This window comes from Mytilus edulis, chromosome 14 (genome assembly GCF_963676685.1).
Source record: "Mytilus edulis chromosome 14, xbMytEdul2.2, whole genome shotgun sequence".
NCBI classification, from domain to species: domain Eukaryota; kingdom Metazoa; phylum Mollusca; class Bivalvia; order Mytilida; family Mytilidae; genus Mytilus; species Mytilus edulis.
Genome location: NC_092357.1, coordinates 40155658 through 40182156, shown reverse-complemented (window position 1 = coordinate 40182156; position 26499 = coordinate 40155658). Strand labels below are relative to the sequence as shown.

The following is a 26499-nucleotide window of genomic DNA, read 5'->3' as shown; positions in this document are numbered from 1 at the left end:
TGAACGAACACACAGACGAACGGACGAACGAACGGAGCCACAAACTGGAAAACAGAATGCCCCTCTACTATCTTAGGTGGGGCATTAAAATTGAAGTTTTTGATGTTGCCTTCTTAGAAATTGTATAAATTCATATTCAATATAGAACCAGTTGCAATTTTGAGGTGTCAACTTCAAAAGACTTTAAATATGTAGGTTATTCAGTAATATCCTACACAGGGGCATAATACTCTATCAGACTGGACAATTATTAGATATAAGGAGATTTGGTATGTGTGCCAATGAGACAAATCTCCATCTAAGTCACAATTTGTAAACGTAAACCACTATAAATGGTCAGATTGGTGTAATAAGTTATATATTGAGTTTCAATGAATTTGCAAATGCAATGTACATGTATATAAAAAAATCAGTTTATTTTTAATGTTTCATAATACATTTTAAATCAAAGATAATGGAGATTCAAATGGATTAAATAAATGTGTTAGCAAAGAACAACACTTCATACATGCATAGATATTGACTGACAACTAATATAATAATTGTATGTAATTCAATTGAAAAAATTGACATAAAAAGTATGTCTTCTTATAAAAATGTAAATATAACTAAGATTATAAGAACAACATTAAAAAGATAAATGATACAGTCATGTAAACAAAAAAGAAACAAACAAGAGGAAAAAAGCAAGTTGTTTGATCTCTTCACTTAAAAGTATTGTATACAGTGTTAATCATGTTGATTGCCATGGGTTTTGTGCACAGTTTGACTGTAGCAGTCTGACATGGGCAGCTAAGTATTTTACTGTCTTCATTATTCCCATTTCATTGACTTGTAAAATGTATTCAAATGAGCAGTATATTTGTGGTGAAAAAAATCTTCCTTGACAATTTAAGCCACACACAATTTTATGATACATGCTTATGAATATGGTATATGAGGGTAACAATTCAAAATAGAAACCATTAAAATCAATAAAACATTAAAATAAAACAACCCAAAAAAAATAAAAAATCAATACTTTTTGGTGGACAGTGTTCAAGACTTTTTTTTATTTTTCATAACTTTCACTCCATCCATCTTTTGTATGATGGAAATCTTAATGCCCCTTAAATTATAGAGTATTTTCCCTTAACATAGAAAACTCTTACCCAAAATAAAAGAAATCCACACTTTTGACCATGGATATTTTCAACTTATCCTAGCCACAATATGATGAACTATTCATGTATTGTAGATCCCTATATGTCACCCAATATTTAGGGTGTTAGTATCTATGGTCCTCTCATATTTTGAAGGCAGAAAATCAAAAATGTAGAGATGTCAATATTTACATCAAATAAATTAATACATGTAATATTTATGCATCTATCAGAAAACTGTATCAAAGGGGGCAAATAAATTGTGTTAATGATTAAATATGAAAATAATATTCAGTTTTGTTTTTTAATTGAAAAATTTGAGCATATTATGTGCTTAACGTTATGTCTGGTTGACCTCAATGGCCCTTTTTAGTAGCAAAAGGTAGACATATTCTTTAGTTAATGCAATTATACTTAAAATTTAAAAAAAAAGCAAGATTTGGGTAGGAAATGCCAAAAGCAATAACCAACAAGAAACTTGTTTAGGATGTAAGGAACAAAAAATAAAATAAAACAAATATGAAGAAGTCAGAGGATTCTCAAGGGGCAATAAACACTGCAAAAAAATAAAAAAAATACACAATACTACATGGTAAAAACAGACTAGATATGTTTGGTCATAATGACTACATGAATTGCCCTGTCTACAAAATGACAGAAAGAAGTAATTTTACACAAAAGGCAAGAACACACTATAAGACATTATAATGGTAATAATCAATGTATATCGAACAAAAAGATTGAGTCACTAAGTGAAAACCATTGGAAGACCTCTGGTACACAGTTGAGGTACACAATTAGACAGACAATGCAAACAACAGAACCAAAAGCAAAGGGGCAGAAAGCGTTTTATATTTTGGCTCATGTTATTTTCATAAAATTTTGATAAAATATTTACTTTTACTCTTTTATAAAAAAAATAAAGATTTCACTAAAAATTGAATCCCATTGGTTACCGTAAAATTTCATTGGATATATACATGATAGAGCAGTTTAACATACACTTATTTTGATCAATGAATTCTTAAATAAATAACTCCTTAACATTAGAATGTGATTAAAAACATTCAGCTATTCAGCTGTTTTTTTTTAGTTATCTCCCTGTTGTGTTATGTACAACCTTTAATAAAAGATTTCTTTTTTCACTTTATCATTACAACTGAATTTCTTATAAAGTTCTTGACTTTATACTACCACACCACTTCCTAATGTTTAACTACAGATACACATGCAAATACATATACAAATATGAAATCAATTGGATTCAAAGTACATATATACTTCAAATATAGAGATTCAAATGTTAAAAAAAAAAACAATATAAAAAAAAGTTTCCATCTTCACAACATTTACAAAATGGCTAAACTTATGAATTTTACAGTACATATTAGAACATGCAAAATATTTGTATAGCTTCTCAAAGCAATTAAAAAGGAAAAATGTTTTATATTAACAAAAAAGCAATTCAATGTTACAGTTTGAAATTCATTGTCAAAATACATCAATGAGGAGATAAGAATATTGTCTTTGGTGGTCTTTGGTCCATTTACAACAAGTAGGTAAGAATCTTAACTTTGTTGATCTTTGGTCCAGTCAAACTCTTTTATTGCATCAGGTTTTTCAAAATGTTCCCTGTTCTATATGTAGCACAATTGTGTGTTAAAAACAGATCTGTAAAAAAAGTTATAAAAAATGAAGAAGAAAGCACATAAGCCATGAAGGTAGGAATGTTCTGTACAGTCAGTTGTCAAACAACAAATGGAAGTTTTTAACGACCTTGACTGGCTATACAGCCCTTGCACAGTCAGAAAAACCATTTTAGACTACCATTTATTGTCAAATTCGTCAATTTAATCCTTATTGTGATTGGGCAGAGGTCTGAAATAACTATTAGAAACTGTTATTTTTGGACAAAATTTAGTGTGATTTCTCAAATCAGCCAATTTTTTTTTTATCATCATAAAGATATGATAATTTAACGTCCTTAGTACACCTAAAGTTACGGACTTTTTACCTTCATTTGTCATGAAGGTTCCATCATTGGTAGGGTTTAATATAAAATCAGTAAATATGAAGTTGTTGAATCATGTCATAAAGCAATTCTTACAATTATTCATGTGCCAAAATATTTTGTTTTTTAGTTCAGTGACTTAACATTCCCCATGTGTTGAGACAAATTCCTGTATGAAATATTCCATATGGAATGTACATGGAATAAAGTAGGAATATTGCTTTGAATTCCTTCAAGAAAAGAGTGTTATTCTAGTCGGACAGTAATAGGAATCCACACCGAAAATAGCCGAAAAATTTAAATTAGCAGGAATTTCTTAGTAGGAATATTGTATATTTTTAAGTTCATTAGACCACATTCATTCTGTGTCAGAAACCTATGCTGTGTCAACTATTTAATTTTAGATTAAAATAAGTTTGAAGAAGAAATCTTTAATTGATTTGTAAAATCTTGACATTTGTTTTGTGTAAAAAAAACCATATAATGTCAAAAATTTGATCACAATCCAAATTCAGAGCTGTATCACGCTTGAATGTTTTGTCCATACTTGCCCCAACTGTTCAGGGTTCGACCTCTGCGGTCGTATAAAGCTGCGCCCTGCGGAGCACCTGGTTAAAAAATGAATTTATTCTATGAATTTCCTTTGTTCTTTATGTTGAGATTCAAACTAAGATCATTGTATATTCCTACCAGGAATATGCAAAATAGCAGGAATAATTTGGTAGGAAAATAAAATTCCTTCTAGAAAACCTGGTAGGAATTTTTCAAAATTCCACCCAGAAAAAATATTTTCTGGTAGGAATCTAAAAATATACAAAATGTAAGTGTATATTCACAAATACACAACTGGGTCAATGATCTTAGTTTGAATCTCAACATAAAGAACAAAGGAAATTCATAGAATAAATTCATTTTTTAACCAGGTGCTCCACAGGGCGCAGCTTTATACGACCGCAGAGGTCGAACCCTGAACAGTTGGGGCAAGTATGGACAAAACATTCAAGCGTGATACAGCTCTGAATTTGGATTGTGATCAAATTTTTGACATTATATGTTTTTTTTTACACAAAACAAATGTCAAGATTTTACAAATCAATTAAAGATTTCTTCTTCAAACTTATTTTAATCTAAAATTAAATAGTTGACACAGCATAGGTTTCTGACACAGAATGAATGTGGTCTAATGAACTTAAAAATTTTGTTTTGCCTTTGAGCAATTCACTATGCTGTTGAATATTAATCCTCTCAAAAAAATGTTTGAAGAAATTTTCTTTTTATTTATGAAATCTGAAATGAGAAAAAATTAACCCCCCCCCTTTTTTTTTCCAAAACTGATATCAATTCAAATTTCTAATGGAGTTTGCAACAATAACTACTCTTTTAAATACATCATAAAATATTAAAATGTAAAATAAAGTGCTTGTTATCACTGAATGGTAAAGATTGGTTGGTAGTAAAAGTGAATATACATTGTTTATTGTATAAAACAATAAAAAAAACTTCATCAACAACATTTTATATTGGCAAATTTCCAATGAAGTTATTTACATAAAGTTATTGGCAAATAAAAATAGAAAATGACATCATAGTCATGTCTGGCAAATGTCCAACATACATTATCTAAAAACATTTTAGATAAGATAAGGAAAAAAAGCTTCATCAGCAACATTTTATATTGGCAAATTTCCAATGAAGTTATTTACATAAAGTTATTGGCAAATAAAAATAGAAAATGACATCATAGTCATGTCTGGCAAATTTCCAACATATATTATCAACTACTATTCTATACAAAGAAAGATAACTCCAATTGAAAATTAATTGCTATTGCACAATATTGTGCAATTAGATATTTCTTGCTATTGTGCAATACTGTGCAATTGAAAATTTCTTGCTATTGCACAATACTTGATATGGAATCCTGATTTGGACCAACTTGAAAAAACTGGGCCCATAATCAAAAATCAAAGTACATGTTTAGATAAAGCATATCAAATAAGCCCAAGAATTTAATTTTTGTTAAAATCAAACTTAGTTTAATTTTGGACCCTTTGGACCTTAATGTAGACCAATTTGAAAACAGGACCAAAAATTAAGAATCTACATACACAGTTAGAATTGGCATGTCATAGAACCCATTTATTCAATTTTTGATGAAATCAAACAAAGTTTAATTTTGGACCCCCATTTGGACCAACTTGAAAACTAGGCCAATAATTAAAAATCTAAGTACATTTTTAAATTCAGCATATCAAAGAACCCCCAGGAATCAATTTTTGTTAAAATCAAACTAAGTTTAATTTTGGACCCTTTGGACCTTAATGTAGACCAATTTGAAAACGGGACCAAAAATTAAGAATCTACATACATAGTTAGATTCGGCATATCAAAGAACCCCAATTATTCAATTTTTTATGAAATCACACAAAGTTCAATTTTGGACCCTTTGGGCCCCTTATTCCTAAACTGCTGGGACCAAAACTCCCAAAATCAAACACAACCTTCCTTTTATGGTCATAAACCTTGTGTTTAAATTTCATAGATTTCTATTTACTTATACTAAAGTTATGGTACAAAAACCAAAAATAATGCTTATTTGGGCCCCCTTTTGGCCCCTAATTCATAAACTGTTGTGACCTCAACTCCAAAAATCAATCCCAACCTTTCTTTTGTGGTCATAAACCTTGTGTTTAAATTTCATTGATTTCTATTTTCTTATACTAAAGTTATTGTGCGAAAACCAAGAATAATGCTTATTTGGGCCCTTTTTTGGCCCTTAATTCCTAAACTGTTGGAACCAAAACTCCCAAAATCAATCCCAACCGTCCTTTTGTGGTCATAAACCTTGTGTCAAAATTTCATAGATTTCTATTCACTTAAACTTAAGTTATAGTGCGAAAACCAAGAAAATGCTTATTTGGGCCCTTTTTGGCCCCTAATTCCTAACATGTTGGGACCAAAACACCCAAAATCAATCCCAACCTTCCTTTTGTGGTCATAAACCTTGTGTTAAAATTTCATTGATTTCTATTCACTTTTACTAAAGTTAGAGTGCGAAAACTAAAAGTATTCGGACGACGACGACGCAGACGACGACGACGACGACGACGCCAACGTGATAGCAGTATACGACCAAAAAATTAAAATTTTTGCGGTCGTATAAAAATTGGACCTTTGAAATGTATAGGGAAACTGCAATATATGCAAGCTAGAAACTGTGTTATACATAAACATGCAGATAAACCAAAATATGCCTAGATGAAATAAAGAGTTATGAACAAATAATGTATAAAATTATGCACTATTGCTGAATTAATTGATTACTAATTTTTTTTGGCAGGCAGATAAAACCAGATGCTCAGCAGGGCGCAGCTTTATACTACCGCAGAGGTTGAACCCTGAACGGTTGGGCAAGTATGGACACAACATTCAAGCTGGATTCAGCTCTAAATTTGGATTGTGATTAAATAGTTGACACAGCATAGGTTTCTGACACAGAATGAATGTGGTCTAATGAACTTAAAAATTTTGTTTTGCCTTTGAGCAATTCACAATGCTGTTGAATATTAATCCTCTCAAAAAAAAATTCTTTTTATTTATGAAATCTGAAATGAGATAAATTGAACCCCCCCCCCCCCCAATTTTGTTTTCACATCCCCCTTTCCCTATTCCAAAACTGATCTCAATTCCAATTTCTAATGGAGTTTGCAACAATAACTACTCATTTAAATACATTATAAAATATTAAAATGTTAAAAAAGTGCTTGTTATCACTGAATGGTAAAGATTGTTTTAATTTATCAGTTGGTAGTAAAAGTGAATATACATTGTATATTGTATAAAACAATGATTTAAGTTGATTCAACTACTATTCTGTACAAAGAAAGATAACTTCAATTGAAAATTTCTTGCTCTTGCACAATATTGTGCAATTAGATATTTCTTGCTATTGCCCAATACTGTGAAATTGAAAATATTTGCTATTGCACAATACTGTGCAATTGAAGATTTCTTGCTATAGTGCAATACTGTGCAATTGAAATTTTCTTGCTATTGCACAATACTGTGCAATTGTAGAGTTCTTGCTATTGCTGAATACTGTGCAATTGAAAATTTCTTGCTATTCCACAATACTTAATATAATAATTTTGGATCCTGATTTGGACCAACTTGAAAAATGGGCTCATAATCAAAAATCTAAGTACATGTTTAGATTCAGCATATCAAAGAAGCCCAAGAATTCAATTTTTTTTTAAATCAAACTTAGTTTAATTTTGGACCCTTTGGACTTTAATGTAGACCAATTTGAAAACAGGACCAAAAATTAAGAATCTACATACACAGTTAGATTTGGCATATCAAAGAACCTCAATTATTCAGTTTTTGATGAAATCAAACAAAGTTTAATTTTGGACCCTGATTTGGACCAACCTGAAAACTGTGCCAATAATAAAAAAATCTAAGTACATTTTTAGATTCAGCATATCAAAGAACCCCAAGGATTCAATTTTTGTTAAAATCAAACTAAGTTTAATTTTGGACCCTTTGGACCTTAATGTAGACCAATTTGAAAACGAGACCAAAAATTAAGAATCTACTTACACAGTTAGATTTGGCATATCAAAGAACCCCAATTATTCAATTTTTGATGAAATCAAACAAAGTTTAATTTTGGACCCTTTGGGCCCCTTATTCCTAAACTGTTGGGACCAAAACTCCCAAAATCAATCCCAACCTTCCTTTTATGGTCATAAATTTCATAGATTTCTATTGACTTATACTCAAGTTATGGTGCGTAAACCAAGAAAAATGCTTATTTGGGCCCCTTTTGGCCCCTCATTCCTAAACTGTTGGGACCTCAACTCCCAAAATCAATCCCAACCTTCCTTTTGTGGTCATAAACTTTGTCTTTAAATTTCATTGATTTCTATTTACTTATACTAAAGTTATTGTGCGAAAACCAAGAATAATGCTTATTTTGGCCCTTTTTGGCCCCTAATTCCTAAACAGTTAGAACCAAAACTCCCAAAATCAATCCCAACCTTCCCTTTGTGGTCATAAACCTTGTGTCAAAATTTCATAGATTTCTATTTACTTAAACTAAAGTTATAGTGCGAAAACCAAGAAAATGCTTATGTGGGCCCTTTTTGGCCCTTACTTCCTAAAATGTTGGGACAAAAACTCCCAAAATCAATCCCAACCTTCCTTTTGTGGTCATAAACCTTGTGTTAAAATTTCATAGATTTCTTTTCACTTTTACTAAAGTTAGAGTGCCAAAAATAAAAGTATTCGGACGACGACGCAGACGACTACGCCAACGTGATACCAATATACAACAAAAAAAATTTCAATTTTTGCGGTCGTATAAAAATCATTTTGAATGTATAAGAATTAACTTCAGTCTATATAGGCCATATGTTCTTAAATTTCTATATTGAAATTGTGTGACCCTAGCTTGCTGCATTATGTTCCAACACAAATTTTCATTCTTTTCCCCTCCAACTTTTGAATTTGTGAACTGGAACTTGCTTGCATTTAACACTGCAAAATGTGTGTCATTAGCAAACAGGAATCTAGTTCATGTTCACTTTACGGGTAGAAAGATTTTCTGGTAGGAATTTATAAATTAATTCTGGTAGGAATCTTGTACATATAATAGGAAAATTCATAATCAAATCAGATTTTCAAAACAGAAAAAAATCCATACAGACCTCGGTAGTAGGATTTTGTAGTAGGAATATAAAAAAATCCAGTCAAAATTTTGTTCATTTTCCATGCATGCCATGTACGCCTACTTTCTATATGGAATCTTTGATTCTAGGTAGAATCCTACTTCATTCCTACTAGTGTCTAGGTGGAATCCTACTACTTATTTCGTACTGGTTGTGGTCCTTACCTTATATTTCAGTAATTTCTATTAATTTTCTCCTTTGATGGAGTTGAGTTTTGATGAATGATCTTTAATTTTTTGAATAACTTGAGCTCTGTGGTATGATAATATAGTTAAGAATGTAAATTTTGATTAATATGTATCATTGTTTCACAAAAATTGCAGCAAGATTAAATGTCTTCACCATGCTGATTGACCTGCATATGCTAATCAATATATTTTTTTATTGATTGAAGATGGTGAGACCTGTTTGTTATCAACCATCTAGATCTTATATGCTGAATTTAATTGATGTCCACTAGCACAAAGCATGATATCAAGATAATCCAGATATACAGGAATCTGATGTTCAGTGGTTAGCGTTTGTTGATTTACAAGTGTTTCTCATTTCTCGTTTTTTATATAGATTATACCATTGGTTTCCCATTTGAATGGTTTAATTCTTGTCATTCTTGGGGCCCTTTATCACTTGCTGTTTGTTGTGAGCCAAGGCTCCATTTTGAAGTTTTTTTAACTATAATAGTTTTTTATGTTTGTTTTTTTACAAATTGTGACTTGGAACGAGAGTTGTCACATTGGCACTCATACCAAATCTCATTTATCAATATATACAAATAATACTGGTTCTACTATGTGCAAATTGTAGTTGCCTCCCTTGATTGTTTTCACACTCTTCTTTAGTTAATATAGTCTTTAGTTGACTTGAATATCACTGTGCTGTCTGTTTTTGAGCTGACAAGATTTTACTGTATACTGTGGAGTCACTCATTTTAGTGGGAACCAATTTTCATGGATTGAGGAAAACTTATATGTTCGTGGATATTAAATTTTGTGGTTTTGGTAAAGTCTACATATATCCTTTGGGAAATTTGTAATTCATTAAACATTCGATTCTTGGTTACTCTGTACCCACAAAATTAATAAAAATTGATATCCAACGAATATTAATGAATCTGTAGTATATTTAAGAAAAAATTCATGGAAGACATAGATTTGTTGGAAATTTACACATGGCCTGGGCCGTGATATTCGAATTTTATCCTGAGCGTTAGCGAGGGATAAAATTAACGAATATCACGGCCCAGGCCATGTGTAAATTTACAACAAATCTATGGCTTCCATGAATTATTTCGATTCTAATAGGACAAATACGATCATTAAAAAACTGAAGCGATGATGGGTATACCGTGTGTGTGGCTGTTCTATTTTACCCACTGTTCGATAAATGTAAAACAAATCTAATAAACCTGCATGAATGATTTCTTAACTAACCGCTAGAAAAAAAAATGTGATTACTTTTTTTACTTCTCAGTAAACCCAACATTTGCAATTTTAAATTTACATTTTTTTTATCGTAAGCTACCGTTAAATTCACTGTTGACATGTTGTAACCAAGGAGCCGCCATGTTGACTTGCTGAAATTAGTAAATGTGCGAATAATGCAATAGAACAGAAAACAAGCAACACCTACCTCAATACTTTATTTTAATGCAATTGTATCCGAGTTTAGAAGGTAAACGCAATAGAAAAACCTTCAGCTTTGACGTTTTCATTCGTATGACGTCATGTTTTGAAATGACGTTAATGTGCCAAAATCATTACTGGAATTTCGCGGAATTTTAATTTATTTTGTTTTTGTCCATTTTTCCGTTCTCTAAATGTGTAAATTCTTTTTGTTATGCGTCAGAATCAGAATAAATGTTCTGTAGGGTTTTTATTCAATTGTAATTGTTGACACAGCGAAATCCACAATCGTTTACACATAGGTTACGATACATGTGGATTAACGTTGGAGGCATATTTAAACAGCCATTTATGTACATCTTGGAGTCTGCGCTAAGTATAGATATATCGAGAATTTTATCACGGTGTTGTTTACAAAGCGAAAGAAGCACGTCATATTAGAATATCTTAAAACAAACCTACCATCATGACCATGCATAATACTTCTGAATGATTTTCATCCATGCCATTCTGAGTTGATTGCATCCCAGGCACACCTTATCTCTTCAACATTATTTTGATCCTACAACATAAAATGAAAAGATGGTAACTTTGATCACAAAAAGTATAAGTGTACTGAAAATTAGTCATTAGATAAAAAAATAATTGAAATTATCTAGTCCTGAATTAACATTTCCATAACAATGATGATTCAAGCATTTTCACCATTTTCATTGAATGATTGATTGTTGTTGTTTTAATGCCAGTTTTAGCACTCTTGGATATTACGGCAGCCATTTTTTATTGGTGGAGTGATAAAGTAAGCAGAAGTAACAGGAGATAACATCTAAATTTTAATTTCATTCTGGTGTTATTATTTATACAGGTGTGAGGTTTAGCTAGCTATAAAACCAGATTTAATCCATCATTTTCCACATAAGAAAATTTGATTAGGAACTTTTTGTTTTGAATTTTCTTCTGAGTTCAGTATATTTGTGATTTTATGTATTAAAAAGAAAGGAATATGATGCATCAATTCATGTATATATATATATATGTAGATACATATTTCACATATATAAGGAACCTTTAGAAACAACAAACCAGAAACTTTATACTAGGCAAATTGTTTCAAACTACATTTACATGGGAAAAAAATATCAATCTGAAAATTTGTGCAATGCTACTATCAACAGATATATATATTTCGTTAGCCACAAGTTAACTGGAAAAGTTTCCATATAATATGACCTTAGAAACCATTCTCTCCACGCATTAATTTCTGATTGTTAAAAGTTGCTAGAAAATACTTCAAATATACATAATCTGTAATTTCTATACCTAACTGGATGATGAAAAATAAGAACTAACCTTATCCATTACTTAAATAATAACTTGGGAATGTGTCAATGGGACACAGACGATGCCCAACTTTCATATATATAACATCACAAAGGGGCACAACTCTAGAACAGTGAAAGTTAACCCACCAAAATTCAAACTTAATCTATGTTTATTGAAAAGAAGCATTATATATTAGATTCATAACGATTGGTTGTGGCAAACTAAATTTAGAGATAGGAAACAAAAATTCAGCATTTTTTCATTTGTAAAGGGGCATAACTCTAGAAAGTTAAAAGTGACACCACCCAATTCAAAATTTATCTATGTTTTGTGGTAATAAGCATTGCGTACAAGTTTCATAACATTTGGTTGAGGCAAGGTTAAAGAACAGAAACTAATTTTGTGACATACCCACGGACAGACAAACAAGGTAAAACTTCATGCACCCTCTGCTAAGGCAGTAAATTATCAAATTCATGAAACACTAGAAGATTTTGGCATTAGCATGCACACTTATTTTGATATAAAGATAATCCTTACAAGATAGTCCATGTCATCTTCACTCAACATCCAATCAAAAACTTGCATATTTTCTTTGATTCTGTTAGGTTTGGAAGACTTTGGTATTGTAATATATCCGTGCTGCACACTCCATCGTATTAAAATCTGTGCAGTTGTCTTATTGTACCTATAACGAATTTATGTATTAGTAAAAAATTGACAAAATTTTCATGATTATTATATTTCATTTTATGATTAAATCATTATTTACGCAAAATAAAGCAAGTGAAACTGCAAGCTACTGCTCACTGATGATACCCCTGTCCGAAAATTTTTGTAAACAGGAAGTTTTGAAAGTCATTTGTGTAAAAAGTACCAATGTCCTTAACTTAATTTTCTGAGAAGGTAAAGTTAAAGGAAATTGCTTAGATAACCAATAGGCTGTATGACTAGGTCTTAAATAGTTCATAAATTCATGAATGGTCAAACAGTTTTAGGCAAATTGTGAAATCAATACTAATGTAAATGTTTTACTTGGAAATTTAAAAAAAATTTAAATCTAAAATAATTGTTTGAACTTACTTAGTGTTCAAGAAAATGAAGGAGTTAATCAAAATTGTATGAAATTTGTTTAATTGTATTGACTGTTAAAATTCATCTACTGCAAAAAAATATGATGCTTAATAAGGGCTGTTCTATAAAAACATACATGGCACCCTTGGAAGGCACTTTAAAAACACAGTGACCATCCATTGAAGCAATTTTAAAGTCCTGCCCACATTTAAAGCCCATTCAACATAATTTGTTTCACCCACCCATGGTGGCAAATTTAAGTTGCCTTCCCTGGGTCCCATGTATGCTTTTATGGAACTGCCCTAACTTACCTTTTAGCAAGATCACAGATTTGTTGATTTTTTAACATTTTGCTTTTCACTAAAGGGGAATAACCCATAACAGTTATGTTATGTTTTTTACAATAATCAATTATCTCCCTTGGCTGAAGCCATGGATGTAGTTCAATCTGATTAACTGATGGAGTTGGTAATCCTGCAATTCTTAGACCTTCTAAGTGATGAATGTTGAAATTGGAAACCCCAACTGACCTGGAAAATAGAAATGTATAATGGTGTAAACTCACTAGTGTTAACGGAGAACTTTTGATAATCTCTTAAATTTTTACAATGTTGACATGAGTGAATAACAGTTAAAATTTCTTCACCTGAATTTCACCTGAATCTCATATGCAATTCACATTAATATTTTTATGTGAGAATCACCTCATATGAGCTTATACATGAACCTCACATTGAAATGTTCATTTGAATTTCTCTTGAATTGAGATTCACATGATCTCACATGAAATTTTCACATGACTTTTACATGAACATGTAAAAAAATTAATTATATTTTACATGATTTTGATAAATTTGAAAATTTAAAAGTAATTTATTTGAATAACTTCATTTAAAGAATTCATGTGAGTTTCATGTATAATCTAATTTGAGGTGAAATTTCATGTGAGAGTCTGTGAGTGGAATTAGCCAGTATATAGTTGTTGGTAATGTCTTTAGATGAAAATGCTTTGATAGCCCCATGCTGTCCTTTTTTTTGTGTGGTTAGGTTAATATTCTATTGATAAATATCCAATATTCAATCAAGCACTGAAAGGTAACGATTGCTTCAATTTGTTATCGATATGTATAATCAAATATTGCATTGGTTGTAGTAGATTTATCAGCAATTCTAGACAAAGGAAGATAACTCCAATTTTTTTCAAGATCTTACCAATGACATCATTCTACTTTAGAAGATATTAGATTCCTGCACCTTGCAAAAGTTAAGTAATTATCTTGACAAGTGAAATATTATTTTATGCCTTGAATATCTGAGCATATATTACATGAATAAATTCTGGAAATGTTCATGGATAGGATCAATGTATAGAATGTTATGAACAATGCACTAAATTTTGTGTATCAATAAAGGTAGTCGTTAGCCTTGGAACATTTTTAAAAGATATCAAGCCAGTCCCATAAGGTTTTGATTTTGCAATCTTTACTTAAAAAGAATTTCAATCACTTGTAGGTTGCTCATGCTAAAATCGACAGTAACGAATGTCTGCTATTCAGACTTTTATTGTGTGAGCAAAGTCAGGATAAATTTACAATTACAAGTTCATGTACAATATTTCTGAAATTATAAGAATAACAATTTTTTTTTTAATTTGTTGCAAAGGTGATGACACTTTAATATATATCTGAGATTGAATGATCAACTAATTAACAATCATTAAAGGTGTTAATAGGGACATTAACCATTTGTTAACATGTCACTTAAAGAAAACAGTTGCATAAACAAGAATGTGTCCCCAGTACACGGATGCCCCACTCGCACTATCATTTTCTATGTTCAGTGGACCGTGAAATTGGGGTCAGAACTTTAATTTGACATTAAAATTAGAAAGATCATATAATAAGGAACATATATACTAAGTTTCAAGTTGATTGGACTTCAACTTCATCAAAAACTACCTCGACCAAAAACTTTAACCTGAAGCGGGACGAACGAACGAATGAACGAACGAACGAACGGAGCCACAGACCAGAAAACATAATGCCCCTCTACTATCATAGGTGGGGCATAAAAATTACTTCAAATGTACTTTGAATTAGTTCGTATGAAATGAATAAATATGAAATTATTATTATTTTTCTTTTCATATGATCATGACTTCCATCAATCAAAACTAATTTTTCATGAGAATTAAATGATTAAAAAGTCGAACAGTTTAGGTTTTTTTAAGATTAAATTTGTAACATCATGTCAGAAGCTGTATGTACAGTTCATTATAGGTTTGATGATATTTTATTTTTTTCTCTTGATTATGGCTACATCCATGTAGTCAACCTTACATTGGGATCTTTCAATGTTTTGAAATGGATTATAGTTGAAATATTTTGTTGCACATTTAAATGTGTGGATAAAGCCATCCATGTAACAGTGATAATCAGTACCCCACAAATAAAAGTTGTTTTACATTAGTTAGCTACAAAGATGTTAAAGTTAAAACTTAGTATGCACATTCATTACTTTATATGAACTTCTTTTTAATATACTGTAAATTCAGAAATTGTTGAGTTTTTTTTAGTGCAATAAATGTGCCCTTCTGTGTATTACAATAATGAAAACTCACATTATAATCTCTGATAAAATATCTGATTTTGAAGTTATTGTGTTATCCTCAAACCGCAATAAATAATCTTACATTTTTGTCCTTTCTTCAAAGTTCGCAATAATAAATGCACACAATAATTTCTGAATTTATAGCATGCCAAATTAGGTTGACATGGAAATGTGAATGTGTGAGCATATCTCCTAGTTTACTAATACTGGTCTTTAAACCACTTTGGTTTTCGTTGACCTTATAAAATGGGCCAAGCATTGCAGTCATTCTTAAATCGAAAGGGGGCTTTACCCTTTATAGAGATCAATTGTGACTTAGGACCTCAGATAAAAGACTATATATATTTAAAAGATTCAAGATATATCCAATGTATAATTTTTATACTTTATGAAATTTCCAAGTGACAAATTTTATAACTGGTCTCAACCCTAACCTTAGCCTTAACCATAATCCACCCTAACCCTTACCCTTACCCTAAAACTAACCTTAACCCTAACCCAGTCTTAACCTAATATCCTAAGTATTTCAAACAACAGATCACCTGACCAAACCTTGTTTCTTCAGTTCCAACATGGCTTTATACGTCTCTACATTCCTCCCCTCTCTTGGTCCATGAATCAGAAACAGATCTATATAATCTGTATCTAATCTGAAAGTAAAAATTCCAAAAATATAAGGCATGAATAAAACTCTTTAAGTCATGAAAGTAGATGTCAAAATTAGACCTGATGAAAAGATATGTTGGTTGGTAAACATTTCGTAAATATAGCAGAAAGGTGGATTTAATTCTGGTGGACAATGGTTGATATGTCTTTTTATTATTGAGGTCTCTAGTAAAAATATAATGGGTTATATCCCTTTGAACAGGTATATAAAACCCATTTATTTTTTATCTTAAATTCAACTGTAATAATTAATTCACTTTGTATGGGTGCCACATGTGGGCCCTACCAGAACATGCACCTGAGATCACTCCCAGTTTTTGGTGGGGTTCGTGTTGCTCAGTCTTTAGTTTTCCATGTTGTGTTTTGTGTACTATTGTTTGTATGTTGGTCTTTTTTCTTTTTTAGCCATGGAATTGTTAGTTTATTTTCAACTTAGTAGTTTGAATGACTCTACTAAATGCCAATTGCCAGAATGCTTAGATCAACAAATAATGTCAGAAATTAGGGTTCTCACTAAGGCTTTATGAAAGTGAGTCCAGGGACTCATCATTTTTTACCATGGCAAGTTCAACAGTAAAAGAAGAAATGTTATCACCAAATTTTTCATTACTTCAGTCTCCCATGACTATTCTCCCATGACTAAAAAGAGCAAGAAATCACATAACCTTCAGACAATTTTCAACTTTTGCTATCACATGATGATATGAGTGCCAAAACCAAGTTATTACAATATTTTACAATCTTGATGCATCTCTGCACTCACCAGTTTCAAAATGATGCACGAGACCAAATAATTTTAATTAAGTGAGAACCCTGTGTTTTATATCATAATAATATAAAATAAGGAGATGTCGCATAAATATCATCATTGACACAACATTCATGAAGTCTTTACCGAACTAAACTTCTCTGTAAACCTTGAACACAGGCATCATGTCCATTCTGCCATTGCTTTGTTACTATAAATAGATCTTTCCTATCTTTACCACTCATAGCTATGCCTTTACCAACATCTTTCTCATTCCTGTAATGAAAAAAAAATGGTTCATTTAGTTTGAACTCGATGAATGCCTATTTGGAGGTATGGACACTGTAATGAGAAGACGATATCTTGGAAAAAAATTAGTTTTTCACAGGGTACTTACAAAACTAGTATTTGTCCTATATGTCATGTATTTAGTTATCTTAGCGGTAATTGACTTATTTTACTAATACTTGTTATGGTCTCAAGATAATTTTTTTAATGGTTAGCAGGTAAGCTAAATAATTTTCATCCCAATCTATAATACTAAATAACAAGGTCCAATTTGTTAGCCTTCATTGGGTAAAAACGACAAATCAAAGAATTCAACTTTATATATAGCTAATATAGGACAATGGTGTTGATTAAAAATTACACCACTCGAGACTCTTTTCTTTTCCACATAATTAATATTGACAAAAATTAACAAGTTCTGGGTCGAATCTGATACCGATACCAATAGTATATTCACCTATTATCTTATATGTACGTTACGCATCAGACAGGCCCACCACAAAATGGTGTATTTAGGATTTGCTATATACAAGGGTCATAATCACAGGGTTGACACTACTAAATTCAATTATTGTCACATTGTTTCATATTGTAGTATTTTAATTAGCAAGACATTATAAGATGGCAATACGAATACCAAAAATCTAGACTTAAATTAAGGGGTATAGGTACAGTTTCCAATTTGTTAGCCGCATGACAATAAAACGACGAATCAAAGAACTCAACTTTATTTATAACTAATATAGGACAATGCTGTTGATAAAATAATATCAGATTATTACATGACATTTTTCATATCGCATATATTATCAGCCCTAGGTTTTAATATTAGCCCAAGAGCCGCAGGGCTCGAGGGCTGATATTGACTGAGGGCTGATAATACATGCGATATGAAAAATGACATGTTATGATCTTTTTATCATAAGCTTCAACAATGGAGAAAAATAAAAGATTAGTTTATTGATCCTTTTACGTGGTTCTCAAATAGAAGTTCAGAGAGTGAAAAGTTCCACGGACATCGGACCCCAAATGTAGTAAATTTGATATGAAATCTTTCTAGCGTATGCCTAAAAAGAAAAGGAAAACAGCAGTATGATATATATAAATATGGACGATAAAAAAATAGTTCAACAATATACATAATAAACACTGTTTGGAAAAGTCAACAATTTTAAAGTAACTTACTCTTTTATGTAGTAAAAATACACCAATAAGTAGTTTGTATGTATTAAACTTGCTGGAAAAGATATTTTGAAAATTTTACTTTGCCATGGTATTTTGACCCCCCTGCGGTATATTGAACCCCCTACTATAGGCCTTTAATTTTAGAAATTCTGGCAATTCTAACTCTTTTATGAAGTAAAAAAACACCAATAAGTAGTTTGTAGGTATTAAACTTGCGAGAAAAGATATTTTGAAAATTTTACTTTGCCATGGTATTTTGACCCCCTCCCCCTTTTTTACCATGAAAAATCAAAATTACCCTTATATATATATATATATATATGTTCTAATTACAAATCATTAAAACATTCAAGCTTCATATGGTCTAGTTATAATGTGTCAATAAGTATTTTGAATGAAATTTTGTTGGTAAAGACTTCAGAGCACTTATACCAAGCAAAGATATTTCTTTTAATCAATCATGGAAAATGTACCTCTCCTTCTTGTATGAATGAGTTTTTAATCTATGATAAGCTTTAGAATAATGTATAATGTTCTAATAATCAACTAGGATGAAAAAAACAGGGGGGTTCAATTTACCATGGGGGTTCAATTTTCCATACAAGGGGGGGGGGGGGGGGGGGGGGGTTCAATTTACCATAGCGGTATTTTTACCCCAGGGTCAATTTACCATGGGGTTCAAAATACCATATGACACCGGGCCGATATGGAAAAGGCCATGTATTAATCTCTATGGAAATGCATGTGATAATAATGGAAGCATGTGATAAATTTTTCATATCAGCCCGCTTAAAACACCATTTTGGAAAAATAAGGAATTCATGTTGATTTAATGCTGTTATCATACTGTATGTAGATTGCATTTCTGTAAATATTGACAATGCAATTTCCCATAGGAACTCCTTTTACGGCTAAAACTGTATCACTTTTACGAAGTTTTGAAAAAAATCTTATCCTAGAATTGAAACCACAATTTTTGTCAAAGGTTAAAATATAGGGTTGTGCGGCATATTTTCAACGTTTATATGCCCTGAACTTCTCAGAGTTTATACTAACAGGTTACCACAGATTTCAATGTAAACAATGTGAGTTTGAACAGAGAGAGCATAACTGGGAACCAGTATGTAAACAAAATTAATTTTCTATGAATATTCAAGATCTCCCCAAAAGAGGCGTGTTTTGAGAAACAGCTGTATTTACAAAGTGCAACCTGTAAGAAATATATGTTATTTTCTCTAAGTATATGATAATTAATATTACCAATAATTGATAAGTTCCAGGTGGACAGGTTCGAACAGAAAGATTTTGAAAGCAGAAAAAAACTGTGCATCAGCATGACTTTATCAGGTGACAATACACATACTAGAAATCCAGGCTAAAATAAGGCTTAATTACACATAGTTATAAACTTTAATTCAGTCACTGACCCGCGATATCATGGGTGTGTTCTAGTATATATATAAATCTTCCTTTCTGAAACAAGTTCATCCCCTTTAATTTTTATTCCTTACCCATATATGAATTAAAAGAAACAACAGCTCAACAATAATTATTTTTCTGGGGCATATCTCAAGAGTTGTTTTTGTCTTTAAATAATTGTTTTGTATGTTTTACCCATATCTCTGAGCAGTATCAATCATTCTGTATCCCTGTTCAATGGCATATGAAACTGCTTGTGAACACTCATTCGTCCATGCTGTTCCCAGACCAAATAGAGGCATTGCAATTCCATCATTTAAATTGATAACAGAGTCAATATTGGTTGCCATGGTCACCACTGCTTCAAAACTTAATGTCTAAAATGAAAGTCAGAAAATTCAGACCTGTAACAATTTTCTTTCTTCTTTTCACTGTGCATTCAACTACCATGACTACCTTTTGTTTACTTTATTCTTGTTTTTGTGATACCATTGATACTTAAATGCAATACTATAACATTCTGCCTTTTTAAGTTGTCACCAATTTTAAGTATAATGGATATTATTTGATCATTTTGAAACTAGTTTGGTTTAAAATAAAATTGAGTCAGTATCATAATTATATAATAGGAATATTGTGTTAAAGCAATGACAATAATAATGCAAAAAAGAATATCCTCAGCTGAAGACATACTGAGAAACTATGCATACTGAACATGCTGAAAACAAGATATTTTGTATTTCTATCCTGGAAAAATGATTAATGCCTCAAAATATGCAATGAACATGATGAAGAAAAATGATAATCATCATAAAATTCCTAAGTATTTCATATGTTGTCTTTAGATTTTGGTACTTTAAAATTGCTTGTATGTTGGTGTCCAAACAGTGTGCTTGTCATTTTCAATCTATTAAAACTTTCATAGACCATGATCATGATGATGACCAATTAATTACTATCTTGTTGGTTTTGTACAACGTACATGACTATTATAGGTTTTAGTATGTGCATAATGCTTTGTTTAGCTGTTTTGCATGATTTTTCAATTTTGTAAATAGCTCACATGATCTTATGTTGTCTTGTTGTACTATGCAAAACTAAAATTATAAGACAAAAACCTTGAATACACTGGCTTTACTTTGTTGCTGGGTTATAAGTAATGCATTCCTCACATTTCCGTGCATTCACGTTTAGAAGTTAACCATGTTAAAACATCAAATAAGAAAAAGTTTAACACATTCTTCAGAATACTTACTGTTGTGTGTTGTTTCTCTGTACTATTCAGCTGTTATACATCCATTAACCTTTATTAAGTGCCTTTCCCATTTCTGCATGAACAAAATTTATGAAGTAAAATGAATCAACCAAATTCTTTGTAATTAAACATGTTTCTAGCAAAATGTTAAATAATCATGGTGATAATATTCTTGTGATATATATATACAGTCTTAGGTTCCTCACTGAATAAGGGTCATAATGGGGGAACCTTCATGATGAATAACAGTCAAGACAGTAAAATTCTTGACAAATGACATTACAGTAATTTTTTGGTGCATGATGATAAAATGTACACTTTCTTTTAGATGATAAAAAAAGTCCACTAATTATGACGAATCACGTTAAACAGTCAAGGATATAACTCTATAGGGTTAATGTTATTAGAGAAAAATAACATATATATATGCTTGTTCATGTTGTTATTGGGGACAAAAAAAATCAAAGACCTGTGGCAGCAAAGGGCATTACAACCCTCCTGTATTTACAACTGATATTCCTCTTCTTCCATTTAAAGTAGCACAATACTATATTATTTTTATATTTGTGAGTTTTGTGAGTTGAACTTAGAATAGAAAACATTGTTGACATCGCCGTTCTAGGCTTCCCGTACCCAGAGCTCCAGATAAGCTGCGTATTTGCGTGATCAAGCAATACAAATAATAAAAAACCCAATGCAATTGCCCATTGCAGGGTTCAATAACCCAATTATTTCAAAGGAAAACCCAATTATATGCCCAAACCATGAGTTCTCAACCCTTTAATTGGCTACTGTTTGCGTTATTTACCCTTATCTGTTTACAGTCGTCGCGTAAATCTATGTTTATAATATTTTTGATTGGAAATTTCCTTTCGTTCTAAAAAATAGATCCCCACATCAAGTAGCTGTTGGAGTTTTCCGTTGTTCAATAGGCAATAGGTACACATGTTTTTGAAAACATTTCGGTCTTCTCTGCGTTTATCCAATTAGCTTGTAGTCATATTTTTTTTGCATTGCTCGAGATTTATCATAACATACATTGAATTAAAATGAAAGTGAATGTCCGGTAAAAATATTAAATAGAAGCATGTTTTCTGCTTCTTTTGAAAAGCTGAGGGAAAGTTATGATAACAAGACTCAGCCAGTGTTTTAGGAAGCGTCCATCGAAAGCACGAGCGTGTGTGCGTACCTTCTAACGAGAACATTGCTAATAAACACGGGGTTTCGTCAAAAACGAAATCAGTTGGAAAAAGTGAAAGGCCAAATCAATTATGACATGATAAAGCATGAGAAACCAAAAGGTCTAATAAAAGACAACTAAACCCAGATTTATATAAATTGAATAAACCAAAATCATTCAAGTATAATTAGAGTTTATGTAGTATTTTTTTTTCTTTCATTTTACGGTTAATTAATGAATACACACACAGGCACTGGTCTCAGAATTTATTATATAAAGGTGTAAGACGAGTGCCTGTGAATACACATATCCGTTTTTGTGAGAAAATACAAAACTGGCAGAAGGTTTGGAACGGGACACAAATTAAACCTACAATTGCTCCTCAGTGAATAAACCAAATAAAACAGCTAGCAAATAACCCTTACCCTAACCCTAAACCAAATAAAACAGCTAAACAAAGAAAGAAACATATTTAAGATGGAAAAAAATCTGGGGTTGATATTGCCTAAATATTCAATATTGTGTTGATGAAAAAACCCAATACATTCAGGAGCTTGGTGGTGAAAAACCCAATTTGATATTAACATGATGGGTGAATTGGAATTGATAATGTAATTAAAAAACTTTATCACCCAATTATATAAGAAAATGGTGGGTAAAAAACCCAATTTGTGAATTCTTATAGATCTGGAGCTCTGCGTACCCACATCCGGTTTTATAATAAAATGCCGTCGGATCGGGAATGAAGCATGAAATATATACAGAATTTGTTGCAATTAGTGAATAAATTGATTAAAACTACTAAGAATTTTTATAAATATACACATATAGGTAAGTGAACAGTTTTTTTCTCAGTTAGTAAATATTCTTAAAATGGAAGAGAGTGATATTATAACTGTAGGGAAGACATTTCAGACTTATCGTGAATTCGAAAAATTTTTACAGAACTATCAGGCGTTAAATTTCATCGTTTGTTCATACAATTGTATAAAAGAAATTCGGAGTCTATAGCAGCCGAAGAGAAAAGAAGAACCGGGAGCACAAAAATTAAAGTCTTTTATAATTGGTTTAAATTGATATTATTACTTGCTTTTTTAATTTTTATAAACTCAAGATTTAATTTTAGTAGTTTTATATATTTTCAAATTTCAGTTTCTGTAAAATTACAATTTACTTAAAGATTATTTTAAAATATCATACATGTATGGGTATACATGTATTTCTAAATTATTAACATGATTAAAATGTTATTCTTTAAATTTTCATTTAAATTTTATAATAGTATTAATTTCTATCATGTTTTTCTTTAACAGGGACTGTACAGTTTCATTTTCCATCATTGTGCATTAAATTTTGCAATGTTTATTATGTATCATTATTTAATAAATACAATTTGAAAATATTATTTTTCATACTCTTCACTCATTCTACACGAAATCCCCATATTATCGATAATTTCCCTATAGATTTCACGTTTCGTTCCCGATCCGATTGCATTTTAATAGAAAACCGGATGATGGACGCACAGCCTAGAACGGCAATTTGACTTTTCGTACCCACAAGGTACGTGCAGACACTGCCAAAGTGAAAAGGCAGACAGATTCAAATCTGTAAATATATACAAGATGTACATTAGTCCGCAATATCCATGATATCCAGAAGGATAGCCAGTAGGCATGGTAGGTAAAACCATATACAATTATGGCCCGTTGAAGAGGTGAATATCCAAAATTGTCAACACGAGAAGGTTATTTCATTGAGGGCGCAGCCCGAAGTGAAATAACTTTTAAGGGTTGACAATTTTGGATATTCATCGACTCTAAGGGGCCACAATTGCTTTATTATACCGAACTAACATTGGAAAGGCCTTTCGAACACTTCTTTAGACTTTACACAACAGTCAACACAAACACACAAGCTGAAAATACCTTTACGGCTTTGTGTTCTAGAATTTCTCGAATGTACAACAAAGGTAGAATCTTTTTGTAAAATATTGATGGCCCTGAAAAGGACCGTTTATAAGAGACACGGCTGCTGGCACTCTATTCATGACCACTGCCTTATTTCCATTTCTCTCGGTGGGCTTCCAGTGTAACGTGCACGCTGCCATTTTGTTTATTTACGTCTGTGACGTCATTTTCATGGGAGGTAACTCAAGTACAAATCAACAAACTGAAAAGGTTATTCACCGGTGAATAATAGGGTTATTCACCGCTGGTGCAAATTTTTAGGGTTATTCGTCCTTCCTTGCAATTGAATGAAAAACAACTGAATTATTCCATGTCACGTGATACCGTTTCACCCAATAGAATTGTTTAAAATATATGTAAGGTATAATAATAGATGTTATACCCATAGTTGAAGCTAAACCCTGAGGTTCTATAAGCGTTGTAATGGCTTTCACACTTATCTGATAATGACAAGAACCAGTTGTTCATTGAGATGCAAATTGACAATCAAGACAATAGAAAACTTACAATTAAAAGCTATTTAGCAATTAAACATGCTAAAAATCAGAAAGAAACAAAATCAAAATATATGTTTTATATTGACCAGGTCAGGAATAACCACCAATTGGTGGATTATACCTCAATTGACGTATAATCCACCAATTGAGGTATATTGGTAAAGACCAATTGACGTATAATGCAATTTTTTTGTAATAAAATGCTAGTGTGCGATAGGAGCATGATTTTGCAACTTGCAACCTATTTTATGACCCTTATTGAGTCCTCTGAGAGTTTCAGTTTTGACAAAGCCTGCTGCATCTCTTGAGAATGCATGTGTACAGCAATTCTTTTGTTGAAACATTTGTACTATTGACCATGATTGACTTTTAATAATGAAAGTCAAGTTATTAACATAGAGCTCCATTCACCTGTGGAGTTGTACTCATGATCGCATGACTGCAAACAGTAATGATGTCCATTGACAGATGATTACAGGTAAATTTGCCAATCAAGAATTGACAAGATAACAATAGAAGAAACTGCAAATACAATTATTGATTAAATGCAATATGTTATGTCACTATACTAAACTAGGAATGTTTGACAAGTTTTCATACAATAATATGGTTTTAAGAAAACAATGCTCCATTTTGATAGAATAATTTCTTTTGAAAAACAAAGAATTATACACCAATTGGTCTATACCATTATACGTCAATTGGTGGATTATACGTCAATTGAGGTATAATCCACCAATTGGTGGTTATTCCTGACCTGTTGACCAATGACCATGATGACTTGATTATAAAAAATAATATTCGTTTAGATAAAACAATATTACAAATTATTCTCGAAAAGAAGCCAATAAATGTGAATAATTAGTCTCCGCTGTAACTTTATCTTTTTTGTATTGTTACATTTTAAATGTACCCGTAGGTGAGTGCCTAAAAAGTTTGAGCTGTGCATGTGTGGGGCGATATTTTTCAAATAAAAGAAGTGTCTTCGGATTTTTTTTAACATACCATACACATGATTGCATTGTTAGGCTTTTCTTTCCTGGAAACCAAATCCCACGGACAGAATGATAGTAAATTAAATTCTAATAATACTTGGTGACAATTTTTGAAAGGCAGCATGAGTAGTGGGGACAGGAACTAAGATGTAATGTTTATTTTTATCCCATATATATATATCTTTTCCATTAATGGATCACCACCGATAGCGACAAAAAGATGTCGGAAAATTGTAACAAATCGTCGCCAGTAATATTCGAAATAAATATTCTTGTAAGAAGAGGAAATCCTACAGCAAAAGCCTCGCTTCACTCTAGATTACATTCATGTAACCACTCCGGCATCAGTGAAGTGCAGAATTGATCCTGTCATTTTGAAAGGAAGTTTTCCAACCCTACGAACCTTGCACATAATAAAAAAAGACAACAAAAATCGAAAAAGGGGGTTTCCAACCCTGGAACAATTTATTTGACGAGCTAACATGATAATCCATTTTATGATTACTTACTTATACATTTTGTAGTCACTTCAATTGATTTCCAGTACAGGATCCCGTAGATTCCTCTTCACCAGACTCGTAATTTAATTTTTTTTTCTATTACTGTTTTGTACATGACTTCTGTATATTTAAATTATGCTCTAAAGTCGTCAGACCAATTTTTATCTAGTCGGGGAGTAAAGACATTTATGGATGGAGCCTTTGTTATTTTATCTGGTAGTTTGTTCCTTGACCAGGTTTTAGCAATTCAAACAGAGAATGAGTGTTTAAGGACATTAGAAA

General features: G+C 31.4%; 1 protein-coding gene across 1 annotated transcript; it reads right to left on the bottom strand.

Annotated features, from left to right (window-relative positions):
- Window positions 1-398: 398 nt before the first annotated feature.
- LOC139503637 (glyoxal reductase-like) lies at window positions 399-25848 on the bottom strand. The gene is made up of 9 exons (XM_071293458.1): window positions 25728-25848; window positions 21076-21148; window positions 20016-20197; window positions 17076-17204; window positions 16057-16164; window positions 13216-13434; window positions 12371-12518; window positions 10970-11069; window positions 399-2813 (listed from the first exon to the last, which is right to left on the bottom strand). Exons 3-8 carry the CDS (start codon window positions 20168-20170, stop codon window positions 11004-11006), a joined length of 825 nt encoding a protein of 274 aa, XP_071149559.1. The 5' UTR covers window positions 20171-20197; window positions 21076-21148; window positions 25728-25848; the 3' UTR covers window positions 399-2813; window positions 10970-11003.
- Window positions 25849-26499: the final 651 nt, after the last annotated feature.

Coding starts and splice junctions, on each gene's coding strand:
- LOC139503637 (XM_071293458.1), bottom strand. CDS start 20,170: ATGGCAACCAATATTGACTCTGTTATCAATTTAAATGATGGAATTGCA. Junction 17,205..20,015: donor GATACTGCTCAGAGATATGG/GTAAAACATACA, acceptor TTTTCATTACAG/GAATGAGAAAGATGTTGGTA. Junction 13,435..16,056: donor AAGAAACAAGGTTTGGTCAG/GTGATCTGTTGT, acceptor TCTATTTTCCAG/GTCAGTTGGGGTTTCCAATT.